At 31.1% G+C, this 23,354-nt stretch overlaps 1 protein-coding gene across 6 annotated transcripts in view; it reads right to left on the reverse strand.

The window, feature by feature from the left end:
* LOC132725055 (EF-hand calcium-binding domain-containing protein 4B-like) overlaps positions 1 to 23,354 on the reverse strand; it is a 46,754-nt gene that overhangs the window by 19,031 nt on the left and 4,369 nt on the right. For 5 of the 6 annotated variants that reach the window (XM_060710042.1, XM_060710041.1, XM_060710043.1 and 2 more), the window contains exons 2-10: positions 22,075 to 22,615; positions 15,382 to 15,538; positions 13,278 to 13,424; positions 8,909 to 8,999; positions 7,260 to 7,355; positions 6,776 to 6,847; positions 5,526 to 5,641; positions 4,870 to 4,941; positions 4,380 to 4,431 (exon numbers count right to left, since the gene is read on the reverse strand). In XM_060710042.1, the coding sequence (XP_060566025.1) occupies positions 4,380 to 4,431; positions 4,870 to 4,941; positions 5,526 to 5,641; positions 6,776 to 6,847; positions 7,260 to 7,355; positions 8,909 to 8,999; positions 13,278 to 13,424; positions 15,382 to 15,538; positions 22,075 to 22,336 (1,065 nt within the window). In that variant the 5' untranslated portion in view covers positions 22,337 to 22,615. Of the gene's footprint in view, positions 1 to 4,379; positions 4,432 to 4,869; positions 4,942 to 5,525; positions 5,642 to 6,775; positions 6,848 to 7,259; positions 7,356 to 8,908; positions 9,000 to 13,277; positions 13,425 to 15,381; positions 15,539 to 20,738; positions 21,039 to 22,074; positions 22,616 to 23,354 lie in introns of those variants that run through there. The other variant, XM_060710047.1, reaches the window with a different exon arrangement.

Here is a 23,354-nt window from a genome sequence, read left to right on the forward strand (position 1 = left end):
AATTATTATATTAACAATATAAAAAAAATTGAATCGAGCAATTTTTTTATTCACAATCCAAGTATACCTTGTCCAAATTTCAGGCAAAAAGTGTGAAAGTACAAAAAGATACAGGCAAAAAAGATACAAGAAAGTGTACCGAGTATTGATTTTAAGTGTACAGAGTATTGCAAAATAGCCCAACTTTAGTGTACAGAGTATTGCAAAACAGAATGAGCACATTAGTATGGAAAATCGATATTTTTGTCTAATTTTCACGTTTGTTTATCGATTCAATTTCATTTTTCTGACAATGTACTGTTTATATGATATTTATTCAAATATTTCAGATTCAACAATGCATTTTCAGTGTTATTACTGTTCTTTTCCTACAGGCAAATACAGAGATTTAATTTCCCATTTGCTTGAAAATCACTCTATGGATGAAATAAAGTATGTGCAGGGTCGGAAGCAGGGTAGAACCATCAAAATTGACGATAAAAAACTTTAAATACATGTCTCAAGAAACTTTGATCAAGGAGACCCATCTCTGAAAAGGACAAGAATAAACAAGAGCTGTCCGTAAGACAGCGCGCTCGACTTTTTTATTGCTTGCCAATAAAAAAAGTTTTTGCAGTAAAAGGCAATACAAGAATCTCTGTATTTTTAAAGTGAACAATGGCCATGAGCATTAAGATATTTAGTGAAGAATTATTTTACTGAATTGTGTGATACCCTTGAACACTGCAGCAATGTTTATATGACATAATTTATGGTAAAGTGAACAAGTGGATAGGAATGAATTTTTTTAGATTTTTTAAGTTTTTTAGTGCTTGCCTATAATACAAAACATTGACAGTTAAGGGCCATAATTCAAATAAAATCTTTGACAGAATTACCTTCTCCTGGACATGTTTGGGAATCATGATTGTAAACAAGTATTCCAACTTTCAAATTAATATCTCAAACAGTTCAGTCAAAAAGTGGACTGGTACTAAAAACTTAACCAAGATTCTAAGTCGATAAAAGGCCTTAATTTTTAAAACAAATCCTTGACAGAGTTACCTTCTCTGCGTACAGATGGGGGTAATGATGTGAAATAGCATTAAAAGTTTCAAAGCAATATCTCAAAGGGTTAAGGCAATAAGTGGATTTTACCCATATTCAATGTATTTTCTAAGTCAAAAAGGGCATAATTCTGTCAAAAACCTTGACAGAGTTATGTCCTCTTGTCTGTTGATGAAGGTCGTGATGGTAAACAAGTATGGTCAGTTCAAAGCAATACCTCCAATGGTTTTGAAATAAAGTGAGGTGGTACAAAAAACTTAACCAAGCTCAATACACTTTCTAAGTCAAAAAAGGGCCATAATTCTGTCAAAAACCTTGACAGAGTTATGTACTCTTGTCTGTAGATGGAGGTTATGATGGTGAACAAGTATGGTAAGTTTCAAAGCCATACTTGTAATACTTCTGAAATAAAGTGGGGTGGTACGAAAAACTTAACCAAGGTGTGACGCCGACGCCGACGCCGGGGCGAGTAGGATAGCTCCCCTTTTCATAGAAAAGTCGAGCTAAAAAACACATATTTAGATGACATTAATAATAGGTTTTTACAGGGCAAGTTTGGCTTAAGAAACATATCGACGCACTTCATAAAATACTGGCCCAAGGGCTTATGCCATCCAAGCATGCCGGTATCGTCTTAACCTTTTACTGCATGAGCATAATGCGAAAAATGGCTGTTTTCATTGAATTATTGTTACAACTGTTATGAAACTATAAAAAATGCTTCAATACTGATCAAACTGGGCACAAATGTTAGCTGGACCATAGCCTGTGGAATAGCATGTTCAATTTTAAATTTCCAGTTACCATGGCAACGGGGGGTGGTGTCTCAAAATTGCCAAAAATCTCTATCTACGTTGTTTTTTTCCAATCAAAACTGATTTCAAGGTGCACCAACTTCTCAATTGATTGACATAAAGTCTAAGGTTTTCGGCGTTGATTACACTGTACCTTTAAATCGACCTGAGGCCATTTAGCCCCGCCCCCACAAGTCCCAATTCTTCTCGACGATTAGAGGGGCTACGGCCCCACTTCAAACCCCCAAACAGAAGGGGGCACATCCCCCCTGTGTAACCCCCTTGTACCTTTTTAATGGAGGTGGCGCCGAAAAAGTGATCACTCTTTTGAACAACATTTCTCAAACAAAAAAAAACAGTATCTGGGGCCTAAATAGCGCATGTTTTACACTATTTGAGGCCTCAAAAGGGGCGTGGTGTAAAGTCTTTAAAAACACGCCTTTATGAGGTAAAAGGTTATAAGGAACATAACCTTTAATTGCATCTGCTGCCCTTTATCATAATCTTATCAAAATCCATTATTCGTTTTTTTTGAGCTGTACCGCTCGGCAGTCATACGGTAACTCATTGCTAAGGCGTAACAAAATTTCACGTGCAGACGGTCTGCCGTTGCTAGAGTGCAGGTGCAAAATGCCCGAAAATTACCTTTATATGGATTTTTGCATAGAAGGAAGTCGGTTGATATTAGATATTGGCACACTTGCTCAATACCGTTCTTGAGGCAGTATTAATGCACTTTGGATGCATTTTTTTACTAATTAAAGTAAGATATGCAATAATTATTAACAAATTCTGGAAAGGTTGATCCTTCGATAGCAACGAAAACATTTTAAACACAGAAAACTGAGATTTTTCACGAGCAGGAATGAAAATCTGGATTATTCGCAGATGTTTCCAGTAAAGTACCTCCGAATTCTGCATATTCTGCACTTATAGTGTAAATAAGTATACACAGTAAGAAATATTTAAAATTAAATGTGGTAAATACTTTGTGTTTACTACGTGCATTTACTCTTTATTGATAAGCAATACTCGTTACACTAAAAAGCAATACTCGTGACACCGGCGGGCAACTCCAAAGCAATACTCGGTACACTGACATGTGTATTTATTCTCAAAATGCACTGTTATCTGAGGTTCTATTGTTGATTGAACATTTACAACATAAACATTATCATCATTATCACATTTCACTCGATTCAAGTTTTTCTTTTAAGGAAGTATATGCACAAAAACATCAAATTTGACTGATCCGAGCTCATTTATCACGTGAGCAAAGAGACGAATTGTATCTCCTAATTACATTTCAAAGCTATTTCTCAACATTTTTGGGGTTTCAGTAACTAGAGAAATTATCGAAGTATTTGTTTTTCTACAAAACTTATATCAAACCAATACAAAATTACTAAATATCGTCACTAAACATACCTTCTTTCCTCGTTCAAAGACGCGAAATGGGATGAAAGTCCTCATAATATCGAGCAATATCCGGGGTACGGTATACCGCAATGAAATTAGGCTTTGCAACATTATGCTTTATAAAATAGTATATGTCCCATACAATTATGAAAACTTGACAAAGAACTTTGAATCAACAGAGTCCATTGCCTAGCTTTAGTTGTATCAATCCATGAAGAGTCCATGAACATAAATTCAGTCCCAATTATTATGACTATTAAATTGAGTCTATGAACATAAATTCAGTCCATGTATACTTAATTAGGTCCATGAACTTAATTTCAGTAAATGACTACTAAATTGAGTCCATGACTATTAAATTCAGTTCATGAAATTAAACTGAGCTCATGACTATTAAATTGAGCCAAATTAAAACTTTAAAATTTAAACTCCATTATTAACTAATATAACATCAATAAATACAATAATGATCTAGCCTAGAGAAAAGCTGAAATACAGATACCGGGTAGGTGACTCAGATTTTAAATGACTGACATTTTAATTCATGAGGAACAAACTTCTTTAAAGGGACACCACTCAGGTTAACTGACATGATTGAACTGGAAATTTGTTTAGAGATTTTTGTACCATTTTATGTAGGTTTATACCGATAACTTGTGAGCCAAATTTCAGATCCTAAGCTCACTCTGTTTATCCAGAACAATCATCTTTATTGTGCAAAATGACCCAAAAATAAAAAGAGTTGAAGTACTCCTAACTCAAATAGAGAATAGTTCTAAAAATTGATTTTCAGTTTAATTTTCAGTATATTTCTTTTTTTTTTTTATCTTTTGCACATTTTCTGTTTTCAATGCCCCTGTTGATTTATGTAAGAATTTCAAATTTTATGTTTTTAGGCATTTAGACCTCAGTGGAGTTCCTTTAAGAACTTATTTTAATATATGATAATATAAATTTATAGTTTAATAAAATACAACAATTGATAGATAAAATACAGAAGACTGGTATACTTGCAAGTGCAACCTGGAGTGTGCAATACATGAATGTATGTATGAAATTGTGTACAAATAGAGTGATATAAAGTATTTGGTTACTATAGAGATATACAAGATAGTTTACCCGCCTTATATCAGCTTCGTCTTTCTCATCCTGTAGTTTTCTGTTCATGTTTCTGAAAATAACATTTACATATTACTGTTTGAGCTTCAAATATTAATTTAAATAATCAACACAAATATAATTATGCCCTCAAATGAAAAAACTGTCAACAGGACAGCCTGCTTGGCTATTCTCAGTCATGGATAGTAAAACAAGAGCCTGAATAATGTAATTGAAGATGACATTAAAAAATAACATTACAAGATTATGAGTATTGAATAGTGATTCAGGAATTATTTTAAGTTCACAAAGGGCCATAATTCAGTCAAATCCATGTAAGAGTTATGGGTCTTGGTATATATGCAATTGTACAGGCTCTAGCATTAATGTAGAATGTAGTTATAATGGTCAAGGATAAAATATTCACTAACAAACAATCAGACAAAGACAAAATCACTGAAATTGTCTCCCATCTATCACTTAATGGGGGCAGGTATGACATTATACTTACTTTAGCATGTCCAGTTGTTTGACAAGTGTCTCTCTTTCCACAGCAATACCCTCTGATAACTTTAAAGCTGCCCTGAAAAACAAAACAACAAAAAATGCATTCTTAATTATTACCACTGGCATTATCATTACAAATATAGCAATAGAAAATTTTGCAATGGTTGCAACAAAAATATATTTACAATATTCTTCACAAACTTAAAAAAAAATGTTTTGAGATACATACATTACAATATTGTTGATAGAATTATAAGAAAATCTTTGGGACACAATGTTAGAGAAACATGGGAATAAGTCCTGGACAGGAAATTTTTGTTTGTTTGTTTGTTTGTTTTATTTTACGCCTTTTTCCAACAGTATTTCAGTCATATAGGCGGGTAGTTTCCTAACCATCGTTCCTGGAGAGTTACACCAGTACTAGACTACCTTCCTCCGCGCTAAACTACAAAAGCATCTCCCGGGGATCGAACCCACGCCAGAGAGGTAACTGGATTAGAAGTCATTGACTCTAACCTCTCGACCACGGAGGCAGTTGGACAGGAAATAAAAGGAGACAAAAAATAATAAATATCTACCATTTTAATTGTTATAAGGATTGAAAGAAATATTACAAGAAAAACATGAATGGAGAATATTGAACAAAAACTTGACAGTTACTTTGCTCTTTCTCTTTTATCATCATTGCGTTGTTGTTGTAGTTGGTTAATGTATGCCTGTGATTCCTCTAAGCTAGACTGTGACTTCATTAACATGTCCTCTAGGTCATCTTTCTCCTATAATTACATAGACACAGTCAAGTCTATGGTATAAATAACACCCAATGTTCAACAAATCATTCATTATCTAGTCCTGGTGGTTCTATTTTCTCAATATTGAGTTTTAACTTTTAAGTAACAACGACACTGTTGAGGATATCATATTGTCAGAAATCATTCATTATTTCAAACAGTATAAAGTACACTTTTTCAGACAATGACTTCACTTTTTTATACTTTAAATGCACAACATACATTATACATAATAAGACTACTTCCTACAATAAGTTCACTATTTCATACAGTAAGTACACTATTTCATACAATAAGTACATGTACATTATTTCATACAGTAAGTAAACTACTTCATACAGTAAGTAAACTACTTCATACAGTAAGTACACTATTTCAGACAGTAAGTACACTATTTCATACAGTAAGTACATTATTTCAGACAGTAAGTACACTATTTCATACAGTAAGTACACTATTTCATACAATAAGTACACTATTTCATACAGTAAGTACACTATTTCAGACAGTAAGTACACTATTTCAGACAGTAAGTACACTATTTCATACAGTAAGTACACTATTTCATACAATAAGTACACTATTTCAGACAGTAAGTACACTATTTCAGATAGTAAGTACACTATTTCATACAGTAAGTACACTATTTCATACAGTAAGTACACTATTTCAGACAGTAAGTATACTATTTCAGATAGTAAGTACACTATTTCATACAATATGTACACTATTTCAGACAATAAGTACAATATTTCAGACAGTAAGTACACTATTTCATACAGTAAGTACAATATTTCAGACAGTAAGTACACTATTTCAGACAGTAAGTACAGTGCCATACATTAAGTGTATAATTTCAAACATTAAGAACACTATTTCAGATAATTAACAACACCTGAATAAAACCATTAACATGTAAGCTAGTTAGCTACCTGTATGAATCTTCACATTTTAGAGGAATTCAATATTCTAATCTGGATTTGGACCAATTGTAGTGAAGTGCCACATTGAAATTCATGATCCTCAATAGCCACACAAAGTCCACAATCCAAAATAAACAAAAGGAAAGGCATAGAAAGAACTGCAGATAATATATTGATACATTCTTTCTGAACTTACCTTGGCTAATTTCTCATTCTCAATTTTTGTTTCTGTTTCTATGGTGTTCAAAAAACCCAATTTCTCTTCCATCTGAAATAATACAAGTCTCTTTTAACACTCTTATCAAGTAACTAGAAAAATGACCAAAAATGGAAAATCAGCATTGGATAGTGAACAAACTATGATATTCATTCAGAATTTGTTTTCTGAATCTTCCATGGATTTGGTAAAAGTGCTGTGTGTTCATGAAAGAAATGTTGAGAACTTTACATATGTTTTGATTTCAAAGTCAGCAATTTCCCCTTTTTTTGTTGATATGTTGTTAGATTTAAATTTTTTAAGTCATATTTATACTGTGCAGATCATATGACAAACTTTTCTGCTTCAATAGTGAAGATGCCAAACAGCGTGTTTTTTAACATCTGCCATGGTAAGACCAACAACCTGATACAAAATTTGTTTTACAAGAATTCACAAATGTTATAGAAATAACTGAGATTACCTCTGCATGTTTTGCCATGAGTTCTTGTAGTTGTCTATCTTTCTCAAATATTTCATTCTCCATGGCTTCCCTCAACTGACGTTCTTTTGCTTTCTCCTGAGAACAGAACATACACAATAAAATATTTTGTTATATCTTATACCCATGCCGCTCTTGTGACTCAGTAAAAATGGTAGTGCAAAGCCGTGCATATAATTTTGATGTGATGTCATTTGCATTATATAAACAAAGCATAAAAACGCGCTTTAATATTAGTGTTACACTTATATGACATCAAAGAATTTTATTTATCTTATACCCGTGCTGCTCTTGCAACTCTGTAAAAACGGTATAGCATGGCCGTGCATATATTTTGATGTGACATGAGTTGCATTATACAAACTAAGTGTAAAGATGCCCTAAATGATTGTATGAGCTATGATTGCAAAGAGTCTGTCAATAAAAAATTAATCTATTTAAATGTAAACAGTTTTCATTTTATGTATGTGATAAATAGAAAACTATATTTGTGTAGGTGCATTACTTAATTTATTGAACTTGTTGAATAAAATAACAATATCAAGTTTACAGATATATTTTTATATCATAAATTAATTATTGTTTTCTAACTTCTTTAGCATATACAAAAAAAATCAAAACTGAAGAACATAAATTATGGGTTCATTTCTTTAAAGGGGCTCCACTAAGGTTTTTTTGACATGATGGGACTGAAAATATTTTTTCAAGATAAATGTACCATTTCATGTAGGTTTAAACCAGAATCTTTGTGCAAAATTTCAGATCAATCGCGCACTTCGTTTTTCCAGAATAATTATTCAAATTGTAAAAAAATGGCCCAAATTGAAAAGCGTTTAAATGCTTTTCACTCAAATCGGGCTAAAAAGGGCATAAAAATACGATTTTCAATTTATTTCAAAGTATATTTCTTAACTATCTTTGCATATATTTCTGTTTCAAGTGCCCCACCTCATTTATGTAAGAAATTCAAATGTTATGTTTTTAGGCTTTTAAACCTCAGTGGAGTCCCTTTAATGAATTCAAAATCTGATTTATCCTGTCTCAGGTGACATACACACCGGTATATACAAAATGAAATCAAATACATGTACTTGTATTAACTTATAGAAAACTAAATCTCTCACATACACATTCAATAGATTATTTTACAAATTTCATCCTACTGAAAAAGTGATATGTTGTGAAAAGATTGCTTATTGTTTACTTATCACCATAATCTTGTTATGTATACCAAATATATATGAATAGTTTGGGAGAAAACAACATATTAATTTATTAGTTTTGGGGGATAAAAACATAATATACAGTTCCAATTTTGTAACTAGAGTTATATTTTTGACTGGTTTCATTTTTTTATGACCCTTATCAAGATGAAGTATATTTGAAGTTTAATTACTAACTTTTTCCAAGTAAAAACATCCATATTTGTAGAAAAACTGCTAAATATATGTGTAGTATTTATCATTGTATAACTACTAAATCTTTCCAAGTATAATCATGGAAATTCAATCACCTTTAATTAACTAATGAAAATAAAAATGATTACTCCGTAGGAAAAAAAAACAATATCTTTTTCTAAATCATTTGTTATAATTTTGAAACAAATAAAAAAATCATAAAAAATTACAAACCTCATGTAGAATTTTATCTTTCTCTTGTTTAATTTGTACCTCCATTTCCTCGTACAGTTTTCTCACCTCCTCGTCATGTGCTGAAGTCTTACTGTAAATATCAGAAAATATCACTGTAACCTGGTTACATAATATATGTGTTTATATACATCCATTATTTATGACTGTACAGTAATTCCAGAACAAAATTCAACATTCTGTGTTATAATGACAACAGCGTTAGGGACTTGAATTAACATATAATTTTTATCATAAATTGTTGAGAATTACTATTAAGTAGCTTTCTAGTAAACTATGTTAAACAGAGGAAAGTATTTATTTTTGGAAAATGAATATTTTAAATTTTGTGTACCCAGTAAATAAACATATTTAATTTTTGCTTGATGATGATGAAAGTTTACTGTACAGCTGATTTGGACCACTATTGTGTGTACTTTCGCAAACAAACCAGTACTAAAATCTTATGAGGAAACATGGGTATGACCCAGTATGGCTCTATACAGACGGTACAGGCATGCCATTAAAGCTGCCAGCATTTAGACATTTCAAACTTCAAGCAACTTCAGATTTTGTATTGTATAATGTGTTTGACAGAATTTTCAATAAGAGATGAAGAATGATAAATTTACCCAGTATATTTACACTGAGGAAGATCTACATTATTCTGGTATGAAGTTACCAAACAAGTGGATTAAAAAAATCGAATATCTTTATTTACATAAGATGTGTAGTCAAAATACAACACTGAAATGTTAAAACCCATCAGTTTATGCTTTTCAAATGTTAATTGTGATGTCCTATAGACTAATGTTATAATGTATGTGAGACCACCATAGTATATATGTATGTTGTATGTAATATGATACCGGGACTTCCGGAAAAACATGGAACCTTAGTAAACACGATTAAACCAGAGACATAGTTGTTATCAATTAATATCCACCATTAGGACCTATCATTAATGATTGATAATGAAGACTATTTCTTAAGCATCAAATCATTTTTTTCCCTTTTAAGTTATGTCTATATTTGACAAAAAATAGGATTTTTTAAATTTTGATTATTTTTTAAGAAGCTTTTTATAAAGAGAAATATTAATTTAAATGAGAATTCTTTCAATAATTTGTTGTTAATACCACTGTTACAAATAATACACTCAAACAATCTTTCTTAATTTAAATTGTGCACAGATGAAAAGCTTTATTCATGTACATTAAAACAAATTAAGACTTTTTTTTACTTTAATAATTAGAAAATCGAAATCAGTCAAAACCAGTTTTTCCAAAAATGATATCCTATAAAGCACCATCACATCAAACAGTTGTATAAGTTCATTACCAACAATATATCTACCTGTTTCCTTATTTTTATTTACGAAATAATATATCCCAAACTGTGATTTTATTGCTCAATAACATCACTGTTTGGAGTTCGGATGCGGGGAATTATATCACGAGGGCGTAGCCCGAGTGATATAATAATACGCATCCGAACGACAAACAGTAATGTTATCAAGCAATAAAATCACCGATTTGGATATATTATTTCGATTCTAACACGACATCAACAAATAAATGCTGCCGTACATTATAATTAGCTAAATTGCGCCTGATTTGTTTCCGTACTTTTTGTCAGCGCGTCACATTTTGAGTGGTTACGTCACGTGTATAATGATTACGTCACATGTCTAAATATAGAACGTCAAACAGTGATTTTATAGCATAATAACACACACTTTCGGTTCCTCTATGTTCAATAGGGAAAAATGCGGGTCGTGTTAGAATTACTTGTATTTTCTCAATTTTCATTTATAATTTCTTAATTACCTGAAATATTTTCCATATTTTTCCACTATAAATTATATTCCTGTCTTTTTCAGTGTAATGGTATCATGAAGTTAACACATTAATGTAGGTTATTAAAATCTAGTCATCAAATTGACACCCAAAGCACTCATTTAACTATTTATACATATGAAATAAATACATTGAGGTTTGCCATATTTTATCATTCGTCTGTGATTACGCCTACCTTTCAATAGCTTATATTTCCTCCACATTGAAAAATGTCTAACATTTGCATATTTTTCAATTCATCATATCTATGAAGTTGATTTTATTACCTTTCTACTATTACTGTTGCAATCTTGAATATTATAGATTGAAATTTTTATTGGACTTCAAATGATATTGACATAATTGAGTATGTGTACAACTTCAATATGTAACATGTCCAATAAATAATCTGAAGTTTTGTTTACTATTGAGTATTCTGTGAAAGTGATATAGCCCATATTATGAAATAATACAATATCTTGAACTCTTAGCTCGGTGACTTATTAGTTAGATTACTCTAAGATGATATTTCAAAATAATACTGCCTTTCATAGGTAAAAAAGAAGAAGAAAAAAGAAATCAAAATTAAAATCAGGATAACTAATTAACAACAACCTCTGAATCGTGAAACTGTTCAGTACAGCTACTTTGTTTCTTATAAATGTCAAAACATGACAGTAAATTCATCATGTCTTCAATATTATGCTAAAAACTGTTCACATATATACATGTCAATATAAACAGTTACAGTGTTTTAGATGTTTTAGATAACAAAAACCGCCTCCGTGGTCGAGGGGTTAGAGTCGATGACTTCTAATCCATTTACCTCTCTGGCGTGGGTTCGATCCCCGGGAGATGCTTTGGTAGTTTAGCGCGGAGGAAGGGAGTCTAGTACTGTTGTAACTCTCCAGGAACGATGGTTAGGAAACTACCCGCCTATATGACTGAAATACTGTTGTAAAAAGGCGTAAAATGAAACAAACAAACAAACAAACAAGATAACAAAATTTTAAAAAATTCTAAACTCACCAGAGATCCCACTCAAAACTGACATTTACAAAGTGCAAGTGAAAAATTTCATGTCAAATGAGGGATGTTAAACAAATAAAGAAATTGAAATTGACAATTTTTTTTACAAATACCTAGCAAAATTTTTTCAATATTTTAGGCAAAAAACAACAGTCTTAAATGAAAAATATATATATATCATATGATCTTATGGTTCCAACAGATTGAAACTTTAAGTCAAAATAATTATTCAAAATGTAATAACATTATTAGCTGTCTAAACTTTGGATTACAATTTGTATGTACCCTCAAATGTCCATCAGCTTAAAGACCCACCCAGACCAGATCTTTTTCTTCATTTCTGCAGCACACATTACTTATTACACCATACAATTTGAGTTTTGAATTCATTAATCTTTAAATGTGTAAATAGTTTTATACAATATTGGTGTTAAAATGATGTAGATTTAGCTACAACTGTATAACTTATTTTCACCTCAGAGTTCTTTGACCAATTACTTTTTTCTTCATATAACAATGACAGTAATTGGCAGTAATATATAAAACAATCTCAGTAAGATATAGGTATCAATAAATGAAATACAGGTAAGCTGTTTCAGGTGAGAAAAAAAATGGTCAAAACCTTAACCATTTATCATTTCTAGGGAAAATTAAAAAAAAACACATACTGACTGAAAAGCCAAACACTGCATATTTTGGCCTACACAGGTCTGCTGACAGCAACTATTAATCAGACCAGTACAGGCTAAGGTTTTAGAACTAGAACACACTAGGTCTTTAAAGTACAACAAAGATCCATTAATCATCATGTTTAAACAATTTAAAGTAAAGAGACGTTACTGGTATCATTGTGTGTACATAACAACCCAAATATTTCCTGAAGATAACACCTACAAGTCCATGCAAATATTAACATCAATCAAAAATGCAATAAAATGCATGTTATACACATTATTTAAAGCCATTATCCATGCAATCCTCTTGATCATTTACAGAAAGAACCAGTGAACTACTAATAAAAAGTGCATCAAAAGAATAGCAAAGAACAGATAGGAAAAGATCAATCCATGCAAATAAAATATATTAATGAAATGTTCAAGACTCTTATAAAGTCATTCTGTAATATAAGTGATTTCCCTTTTGTGAAAGTTGGATGTAAAAAAGTAAAAGAAAATGAACAGTGATATGGGCAAACATATTACTATTAAATATTAAGTAGATAAAACTGGACATTTTAGTAGATAAGGGGCATAACTTTGTCAATATGGAATGAAGAATTATGAAACTTAAACTACTGAGCATTGTTTTGAAACTCAATAGACACATGTATAAATCAACAGTCTATTTAAAACCTGTACCAGCTTCAAAGGTATTAAAGCTTTTCAGTCGTATTTTGACAGGATAGCAAGGGACAAAGTGATTTCTTTATCATTCCGTACTGAGTTTTGTGCGTGTATCATAAAGGAAGTATTCGGTTTAAAAAATAATCATGTAAATTGACATACCTTCTCAGTGCCCCTTCTAGAGTATCAAAGTCCACTTTAGATTTTCTTATTTCATTAGACACACGATAAACAAAGTCTTCAAAATGTGTGGCAAGATCTGGATCATCCCTTTTCAATCTGCACCATAAACCTTGTATTGTTGATTCACTGTATTTATAGAAAAAAATTGAATTTTCTGTTTATTATATACATTTTTCTCTTTTTTGACATTAAAATTTGAAAGACTTTCCCTTAAATTTTGTGTACTGGCAAAATTTAAAAGAAAGTAGTCCGGCAAGACACCAGTGAAAATACGGAAAATATGTTTCACTGCAGTGAAAAATAAATTTTTACAGTGAAAATATGGAAAATGAAAATACGTATTTTATTTCATCAATATTTCTCAATATTTCATGTATAAGTATATAATAAATAGAGGATATTCAAGTTTTTTCTATAAATACATGATTTATTTTCATTGAGTGGTATGAAAATAAATATTTCATGAGTGGCAGTAGCCCCGAGTGAAATATGGTAACTGCCACTCATGAAATATTTATTTTCATACCACAAAATGAAAATAAATCATGTATTTATAGAAAAACTTGAATTTTCTGTTTATTATATACATTTTTCTCCTTTTTGATATTAAAATTTGAAAAATTTTCCCTTAAATTTTGTGTACTGGCATAATTTTAAAGAAAGTAGTCCGGCAAGACACCAGTGAAAATACGGAAAATATGTTTCACTGCAGTGAAAAATAAATTTTTACAGTGAAAATATGGAAAATGAAAATACGCATTTTATTTCATCAATATTTCTCAATATTTCATTTATAAGTATATAATAAAATAATTTACATAATTTATAGTGTTCACCAAATATCATTAGTGTGATCATGGGATTACCTTTTAATTAACCCTTTCCCCCATGAGCATATTGTGGAAAATGGCCGTTTTCACTGAAAAGCCTCCTGTTACAAGTTCAAACTGCTATGAAACTATGAAAAATGCTTCAATACTAATCAAACTTGGCACAAATGTTGACTGGACCATTGCCTTTGTAACGACATGCTCAGTCTTAAATTTCCTGTTACCATGGCAACGAGGGGGCATCTCAAAATTGCCCAAAATCACTATTTTGCCTCGATTTTTTCCATCAAAATTAATTTCAAAGTGCTGCAACTTCTCAAGGGATTGAGATAGAGTCAAAGGCTTTTCAGCGTTGGTTACACGTTACATTATGATTGACCTGGGGTCATTTTTAGCCTCTCACAAGTCCAAAATTTTCTTGGCGATGAGGGGGACTCCGCCCCCCTTCAAACCCCCCTAACAGAAGGGGGCACATCCCCCTTCTGGCAACCCCCTGATGTATCTTTTGGATGGGGGGCGGCGCCGAAAAAGTGCTCAATTTTTTTAGCAACATTTCTCAAATAGGACATTTTTTCACTCTTTGAGGCTTAAAAAAGGGGGGGGGGTCGAAAGTGCGTTGTTTCGCGTATATATGGGGTAAAGGGTTAAGATACAAATATACATATAAAGTTCATGAAATTACCAATGAACTATATAAAGGCATTAATTCAGGTATAAACAAACATTCAGAACACAGACCCAAGAAAATTGAAGATTCCTGATTGAAATAATATAAATACAATTTAAAAAGATATTATCTGAACAACAAAAAATAAGAGATCTTGACAATACTTCATTATCACTCTATCCTAGTGGCATATAAATTTTTATCATTAAAAAAGATTGACATATGAGTAATAGCAATATTTTTGAATGTCAACTTGATTTGTGGGGACATTATTTTATTTTTAGTGCAAGTATTTATAAAATTGGTATCTAGTAAAATTCACAGGTGGTAAAATTCTTAAAGCAAAACAAAAATATTTCACAGTCTGAACCAATACTAAAATACCTCAGAATTGGATCATCGTAAGGGTTTACATCATTTACTTATTCAGACTAAGTATTACATTGTATATTTTTATAATCAGTTCCTTTTGCTATGTTTTCTTTTGTTATAGCCCTAAACTGAACTAACAAAGCACACTCTACAATTTATTTTGTTGTTGTTTATAGTCTTATTTCTATTGTAGACATTAAAAACAACCACATACTCATCAAACAGATTATTTGCTCCAACATTTTGCATCATTTGTTTAAAGTTGAGTGCCTCTTCTGCAGGGTCTATATCATCATGTTCATCTGTGTATGTTTTAGTTGTCTCCATCATCTCTGCTGGCTCCTCTACACACTTTATACCCAGAAAACTGCCTGAAATATACATAATGATGGCCATGATGTGTTGCTGAAATATACATAATGTTGTCCTTGATGTAATACTGAAATATACATGATGTTGTCCATGAAGTAATGCTGAAATATACATAAAGTTGCCCATAAAGTAATGCTGAAAAAAACATAATGATGGCCATGATGTAATGCTGAAATATACATAATGTTGTCCTTGATGTATTGCTGAAATATACATAATGTTGCCCTTGATGTATTGCTGAAATATACATAATGATGGCCATGATGTAATGCTGAAATATACATAATGATGGCCATGATGTAATGCTGAAATATACATAATGTTGCCCTTGATGTATTGCTGAAATATACATAATGTTGCCCTTGATGTATTGCTGAAATATACATAATGATGGCCATGATGTGTTGCTGAAATATACATAATGTTGTCCTTGATGTAATACTGAAATATACATGATGTTGTCCATGAAGTAATGCTGAAATATACATAAAGTTGCCCATAAAGTAATGCTGAAAAAAACATAATGTCCATGATGTACAAAATGTCCATGAAATAATGCTGAAATATACATAATGTTCTCCATGAAGTAATGCTGAAATATACATGATGTTGTCCTTGATGTATTGCTGAAATATACATAATGTTGTCCTTGATGTTATGCTGAAATATACATAATGTTGTCATTGATGTAATGCTGAAATATACCTAATGTTTTCCTTGATGTTAAATGCTGAAATATACATAATGTTGTCCTTGATGTAATGTTGAAATATACATAATGTTGTCCATGATATTATGCTGAAATATACATAATGTTGCCCATGATGTAATGCTGAAATATACATAATGTTGTCCATGATGTAAAATGCTGAAATATACATTATGTTGTCCATGATGTAATGTTGAAATATACATAATGATGTACATGATGTAAAATGCTGAAATATACATAATGTTGTCCTTGATGTAATGTTGAAATATACATAATGTTGTTCATGAAGTAATGCTGAAATATACATAATGTTGTCCTTGATGTAATGCTGAAATATACATAATGTTGTCCATGATGTAATGCTGAAATATACATAATGTTGTCCTTGATGTAAAATGCTGAAATATACATAATGTTGTCCATGATGTAATGCTGAAATATACATAATGTTATCCATGATGTAATGATGAAATATACATAATGTTGTCCATGATGTAATGCTGAAATATACATAATGTTGTCCATGATGTAATGCTGAAATATACATAATGTTGTCCTTGATGTATTGCTGAAATATACATAATGTTGTCCATGATGTAATGCTGAAATATACATAATGTTTTCCTTGATGTAATGCTGAAATATACATAATGTTGTCCTTGATGTAATGCTGAAATATACATAATGTTGTCCATGATGTAATGCTGAAATATACATAATGTTGTCCATGATGTAAAATGCTGAAATATACATTATGTTGTCCATGATGTAACGTTGAAATATACATAATGTTGTCCATGATGTAAAATGCTGAAATATACATAATGTTGTCCTTGATGTAATGTTGAAATATACATAATGTTGTCCATGATGTAATGCTGAAATATACATAATGTTGTCCATGATGTAATGCTGAAATATACATAATGTTGTCCATGTTTAATGCTGAAATATACATAATGTTGTCCATGATGTAATGTTGAAATATACATAATGTTGTCCTTGATGTATTGCTGAAATATACATAATGTTGTCCATGATGTAAAATGCTGAAATATACATAATGTTGTCCATGATGTATTGCTGAAATATACATAATGTTTTCCTTGATGTAATGCTGAAATATACATAATGATGGCCATGATGTAATGCTGAAATATACATAATGTTGTCCATGATGTATTGCTGAAATATACATAATGTTGCCATTGATGTAATACTGAAATATACATAATGTTGTCCTTGATGTAATGCTGAATTATACATAATGTTGTCCATGATGTAAAATTCTGAAATGTACATAATGTTGTCCATAAAGTAATGCTGAAATATACATAATGTTGTCCATGATGTAATGCTGAAATATACATGATGTTGTCCATGATGTTATGCTGAAATATACATAATGTTGTCCTTGATGTTATGCTGAAATATACATAATGTTGTCCTTGATGTTATGCTGAAATATACATAATATTGTCCATGATATAATGCTGAAATATACATAATGTTGTCCTTGATGTTATGCTGAAATATCCATAATGTTGTCCATGAAGTAATGCTGAAATATACATAATGTTGTCCATGAAGTAATGCTGAAAAAAACATAATGTTCTCCATGAAGTAATGCTGAAATATACATAAAGTTGCCCATAAAGTAATGCTGAAAAAAACATAATGTCCATGATGTACAAAATGTCCATGAAATAATGCTGAAATATACATAATGTTCTCCATGAAGTAATGCTGAAATATACATAAAGTTGTCCATGAAGTAATGCTGAAATAAACATCATGTTCTCCATGAAGTAATGCCGAAATATACATAATTATGTTCATGAAGTAATGCCGAAATATACATAATGATGTTCATGAAGTAATGCTGAAATATACATAATGTTGTCCATGAAGTAATGCCGAAATATACATAATGTTGTCCATGAAGTAATGCCGAAATATACATAATGTTGTCCATGAAGTAATGCTGAAATATACATAATGTTGTTCCATGAAGTAATGCTGAAATATACATAATGTTGTCCATGAAGTAATGCTGAAATATACATAATGTTGTCCATGATATAATGCTTAAATATACATTATGTTGTCCATGAAGTAATGCTGAAATATACATAATGTTGTCCTTGATGTTATGCTGAAATATACATAATGTTGTCCTTGATGTCATGCTGAAATATACATAATGTTGTCCTTGATGTCATGCTGAAATATACATAATGTTGTCCATAGTGTAATACTGATACAGATTTCATTAAATTGGAAATGGATAAAGGTAATTATGTTGATATGGTCCTTTTAGATTTACAAAAGGCATTCGACACTGTCGATCATAATATTTTACTCATGAAACTTGATGCTATGGGGTTTTCTAGTGATGTTATTCACTGGTTTAGGTCTTTCTTATCTAGCCGTACACAAATGGTCAATGTCCCCGGTGTACTTTCATCTAGCGCCAATGTAACTTGTGGGGTACCCCAAGGTTCGATCCTTGGCCCTCTTCTATTCTTGATTTATGTTAATGATATGGAGGCTGTGGTTCGTAATAAATTGCTTCTGTATGCTGATGACTCAGGCATCAGGTAAGGACATCCAATAAATAATGTCTCAGATTACTGATTATCTCAGTAGTGTGAGTAAGTGGCTCACTGATAATAAACTTTTGTTACATCTTGGAAAGACAGAGTCTATTTTATTCGCATCTAAACCAAGACTTAGGTCATGTGATCAACTAAATATTGTATGTAATGGTACTACAATAACATCCACCAAATCTGTTAAATACTTAGGTGCTGACATAGATCAATGTCTATCTGGCGAGTCTATAGCCAATCAGGTAATTAAGAAGGCCAATGCAAAACTTAAGTTTTTATATAGAAAAAGTTCATTTTTAAATAGGTATACTATAAAACAGCTTTTAGTTTCTTCATTAATACAATGTTATTTTGATTATGCGTGTGCCTCCTGGTATCAAAATCTAAAAAATAGACTTCAGGCCACACAGAATAAGTTGGTGAGGTTCATACTTAATCTCAGTCCCCGTACTCATATAGGGAGGGCTCATTTTGAGGAAGTTGGTTGGTTACCAGTACATCTGAGGGTAAATTTCCTTATTCTTGGTCATGTACATAAGATACATAAGAATAGTGCACCTAGTTATTTAAATGAGCATTTTCAAATTGCAAATGAGGTACACTCTTACTCCACTCGATTAAGAGATAGTAACAGTTATTCTATTCCAAGAGTTAAGGGTTTCGGTAAGAAAACATTTGTATTTAATGGTTGTCAGGATTGGAACAGGTTACCAACACATCTTAGGTTCATAACAAGTCGTGATAATTTTAAAAAATCTCTTGAGGAACATTTTATGCAATCATATTTTAGTAGTACCTATTCATTGTCAAACATTTCTGTCATAATTATGATTATAAAACATGTGTGATAAATTTTGTGATGGAAATACTTATGTGCAATAATTGATATAAGAAATTGTGATTGAATAATTTATGTGCAATACTTCATAATTAGTAAATATTTTGCCTTTCTGGTGTCATATGATCAATTCTAAGGACCACAATGGAAATAAGTCGACTTATGCCTTCTTTTTGTGTCATCCTTGGTATTGAATATATGGCATCAACACATGCACTTTCATGTTTACATGTATCTCTTGATGTTGACATTGAATTTTTAGTTGTTTTGTGACATGTATTTTTTACCAGAATAAAAACTACTACTACTGAAATATACATAATTTTGTTCATGATTAAAGTAATGCTGATGCTATTTTTCATAGAGAGGGGAATGCCCCAACATTATCAAGGCCCATCTTACAAGGTAACATGATAAATAGATTTATTGGCATTATCATTTTAATAAGCTGATAAATCTACAACAAAGTGAGATGTAGTTTATAAAATATCGAAATATTTTGACATCTAGGTATCATATTTGATAACCTAATCACACACATAGGGATTGTGGGTTTAAGCCCTACTTTTGCCATGCTGTCCCCAGTGGTGTACCTTCCTGTAGGTTATGTATATATAAGCACCAATCTACAGTTATTTCAAAGCAAAGTGGTGTAATAAAAATCATTTATTTGTCTGCTGCAATTTCTTATAATCCCCAGAACATGCATGTATTTATTTTATCAAAACTTACTTCTGACAATCAATGGCAAAAAAGTTGCATGCCTTCAAACCTTCAAACCTCCCTAAAACTTGGCCTACACATAAATTTAGACCAAGCCACGTACCTGTTTTCTCATAAGACCTCAGTACTGATTATTGTAAGAAGCTGACTTTAGAACTGTAGAATAAGCTTTATAAAAAGTCATATTTTTTTTATATTTTCAAAGTTAAAATGTCATTAGAAAAATATCTGTTGATGCTTTACTTAAAATAATGATTATGTAAAGATAAAAAAATAATCAGCTAATGTAAGCAGCTGAGGCTTAGACAACTTACACAAATAGTAATCCTCGAAGCTCCCAGATTCTGAATTGCTGAAATTTGTCCCTGTATCAAACCACCCTGACATTCAGTTGTTTAAATTCCCACATTTAAAAACACATGACTGTGAAAACTGCCAAATGTTAGCGAAAAGTGTTTTTGAAATTTTATCCAAAGCACTTCAAACAATAAAGGACATCCTAAGCAGTTATATATTATAGTTGAACAAGCAGTTATAGTTGAACTTGAAAGTAAAATGAATAGTTGCTCCAGGCAATATATAATCACTAACTGACTAATAACTTGCTGTTAAATCATTCAATGTTCAAGGCACTTTAAATTTATAGTTAAACACTTCATTTGCTCTTAGGCTAAATGTAAAAAACATGATTATTTAGGCCAGTGTTAAATCTTCCTGGTTGTCATTTGTGAAACTTTCTTTATCATACATACCAGTACACACAGTATACAAAATGCCTTATTATAATCCCTATGTAGCCGTGTTATAACAATAGGAAGACTTGAGATGTATTTTACATATTGTCACCTTAGTGCAGTAATGGGTTAACTCCTATTACATTATATAAGGAAATAACCCATTACAGCGCTAAGGTGACAATATATTCAATGATCAAATTACGAAAAAAGCATAGCATAATTGAGAGCTTTTTATAACTTTATATCCGGTAATATGGAAATTTAATCATTTTTCACTTTAGTTTAATTACATCAATATGTAAGTAAAACTTGATTGCAACAGAAGTTCTCCAAGCAGGATTTGGACACCATGATTCAATGGCTTGAAGGCAGATGCATTAAAGAACTACACCATCACTCCTGTATTATTTATTGTAAATCCTATGTTGAACAAATATTTGACTAAACTTTAAGGAGAGGCATAGGAAACAAGCAATAATTTAGTCCTGACCTTTATCATTGTAAATTTATCATTTGTAAATATTTGACAATGAAATGGGCATGATATATGTGTATTACCATAATTCATCAGTTTCAAGAAGAACATAATGACATCATTATCAAGAGGAAATAACTCTACAGGATTTAATTGTTTCTCCTTGAACTGTTAAAATGTGCAAAGATTAAAACAATAACGAACAAGTTACTGAGGCATCAAAATGAAGGCCATAAATCAAAGGATGTTATTTTTAAAATTTTCCTTTACTTTTATGAATAACCTGAAAAACAGACTACCGTATTTATTGACGCCTCAAAATTACAGGCTCTTTTCAATATTCATTAGTTAAACAAACAACTTCACTTTCACAAATAACTTAAAACTAAAGGCCACTACTGAAACAATTATTGTAATAACTGTAAATTAAAAACTTACCAAAACCATCAGTGAATTCTTCTAAAGTAAGGAAACCGTTCCCATCATCATCGAGGGAATCAAACACGTGCTCAAGTTGTTCTGGTGATAAAGGGAGCTCATTCTGCAATCTCTGCATGTCACGTTTTGTTATAAATCCTTTAAGTTCTATGTCACAAACTTTAAACAGCTCGTGAGCTTTTTCCGTCATCAGCAGATGCATTTCCTCCTCTGACGGGGCAGTTTCTGGGAGATCAAACGACTCACGACTCAACATCGACATTATCAAAATATTTTGATAAACTTAACTTTTTAAAAAATGAATGTCCAGCTTTTCTGATTGCCAAATTATAATTCTAAGTCCAAATGCTTGAATTTAAAACGGATGAAAGGTTCTTTCAATGTTTTTAGCGATACCTTTAAAAACAATTATTCAGACTTTTGAGGTATACATGTGTGTTCCTAGTGTACAATAATATTAAATAATGAAAGTGGCTTTATGATCCACATGAAAATTTAATTCTAATCCACCTGACCATCTGTCCTTACTTATGCATCATACCTGAAAAATGAAACAAAAAATTTTGATTTACAAGATAAAAATTATTAACAAAAAGTCATCAAGTTTCCATATACACTAACATTGAACCATGTTGAAATATTTTCCTCATATCTAATTAATTCAATCTTACCTTTAAACATGCATGCATCTTAAAATATCAAAGATGTATTGAAATTTAACACCACCCAATTTGAGGCAAAAACTGTAATGATATTTAATTATTTCAATGCAAAACACAATATAAAATGATAATGTATTTTTAGATCCCAACAAAAACAAAACCAAATGCACTATAAAGATATGTTATCAATGATATCTAATGTTTCATTGAATAACAGAATATTTAAGTTTAGATAATTCTGAATTAGAAATTATATAACCTTTAAGTTTTAAAAAAAAATGCTCACATCCGGGATCTAAATATAATTATGCAAGTATAGAATTTGACACAATGATAATACAACCAAGTGATATACCCCTGTACAATCGTTGCACATTCAACAGATATAAAAATTATTAAGAATTTATTGAATTAACAAACTTTATCATAAATAATTCATTTATACATATATATCCTATATTGACAATAGCACTCAGTCAAAAATAAATATCTATGAAATTTAAAACTTACACAAAAACTTAATGTCACCCGTGCATGATAATTATATATGTACAGTTTTCCCCGTACATCAAATAAACATATGTTGCATTGTTTCCGATACAAGCCCCTGCTGGTATG

The sequence above is a fragment of the Ruditapes philippinarum genome, unplaced genomic scaffold (assembly GCF_026571515.1).
Source record: "Ruditapes philippinarum isolate M1 unplaced genomic scaffold, ASM2657151v2 ctg813_1_1_1_1, whole genome shotgun sequence".
NCBI classification, from domain to species: Eukaryota; Metazoa; Mollusca; class Bivalvia; order Venerida; family Veneridae; genus Ruditapes; species Ruditapes philippinarum.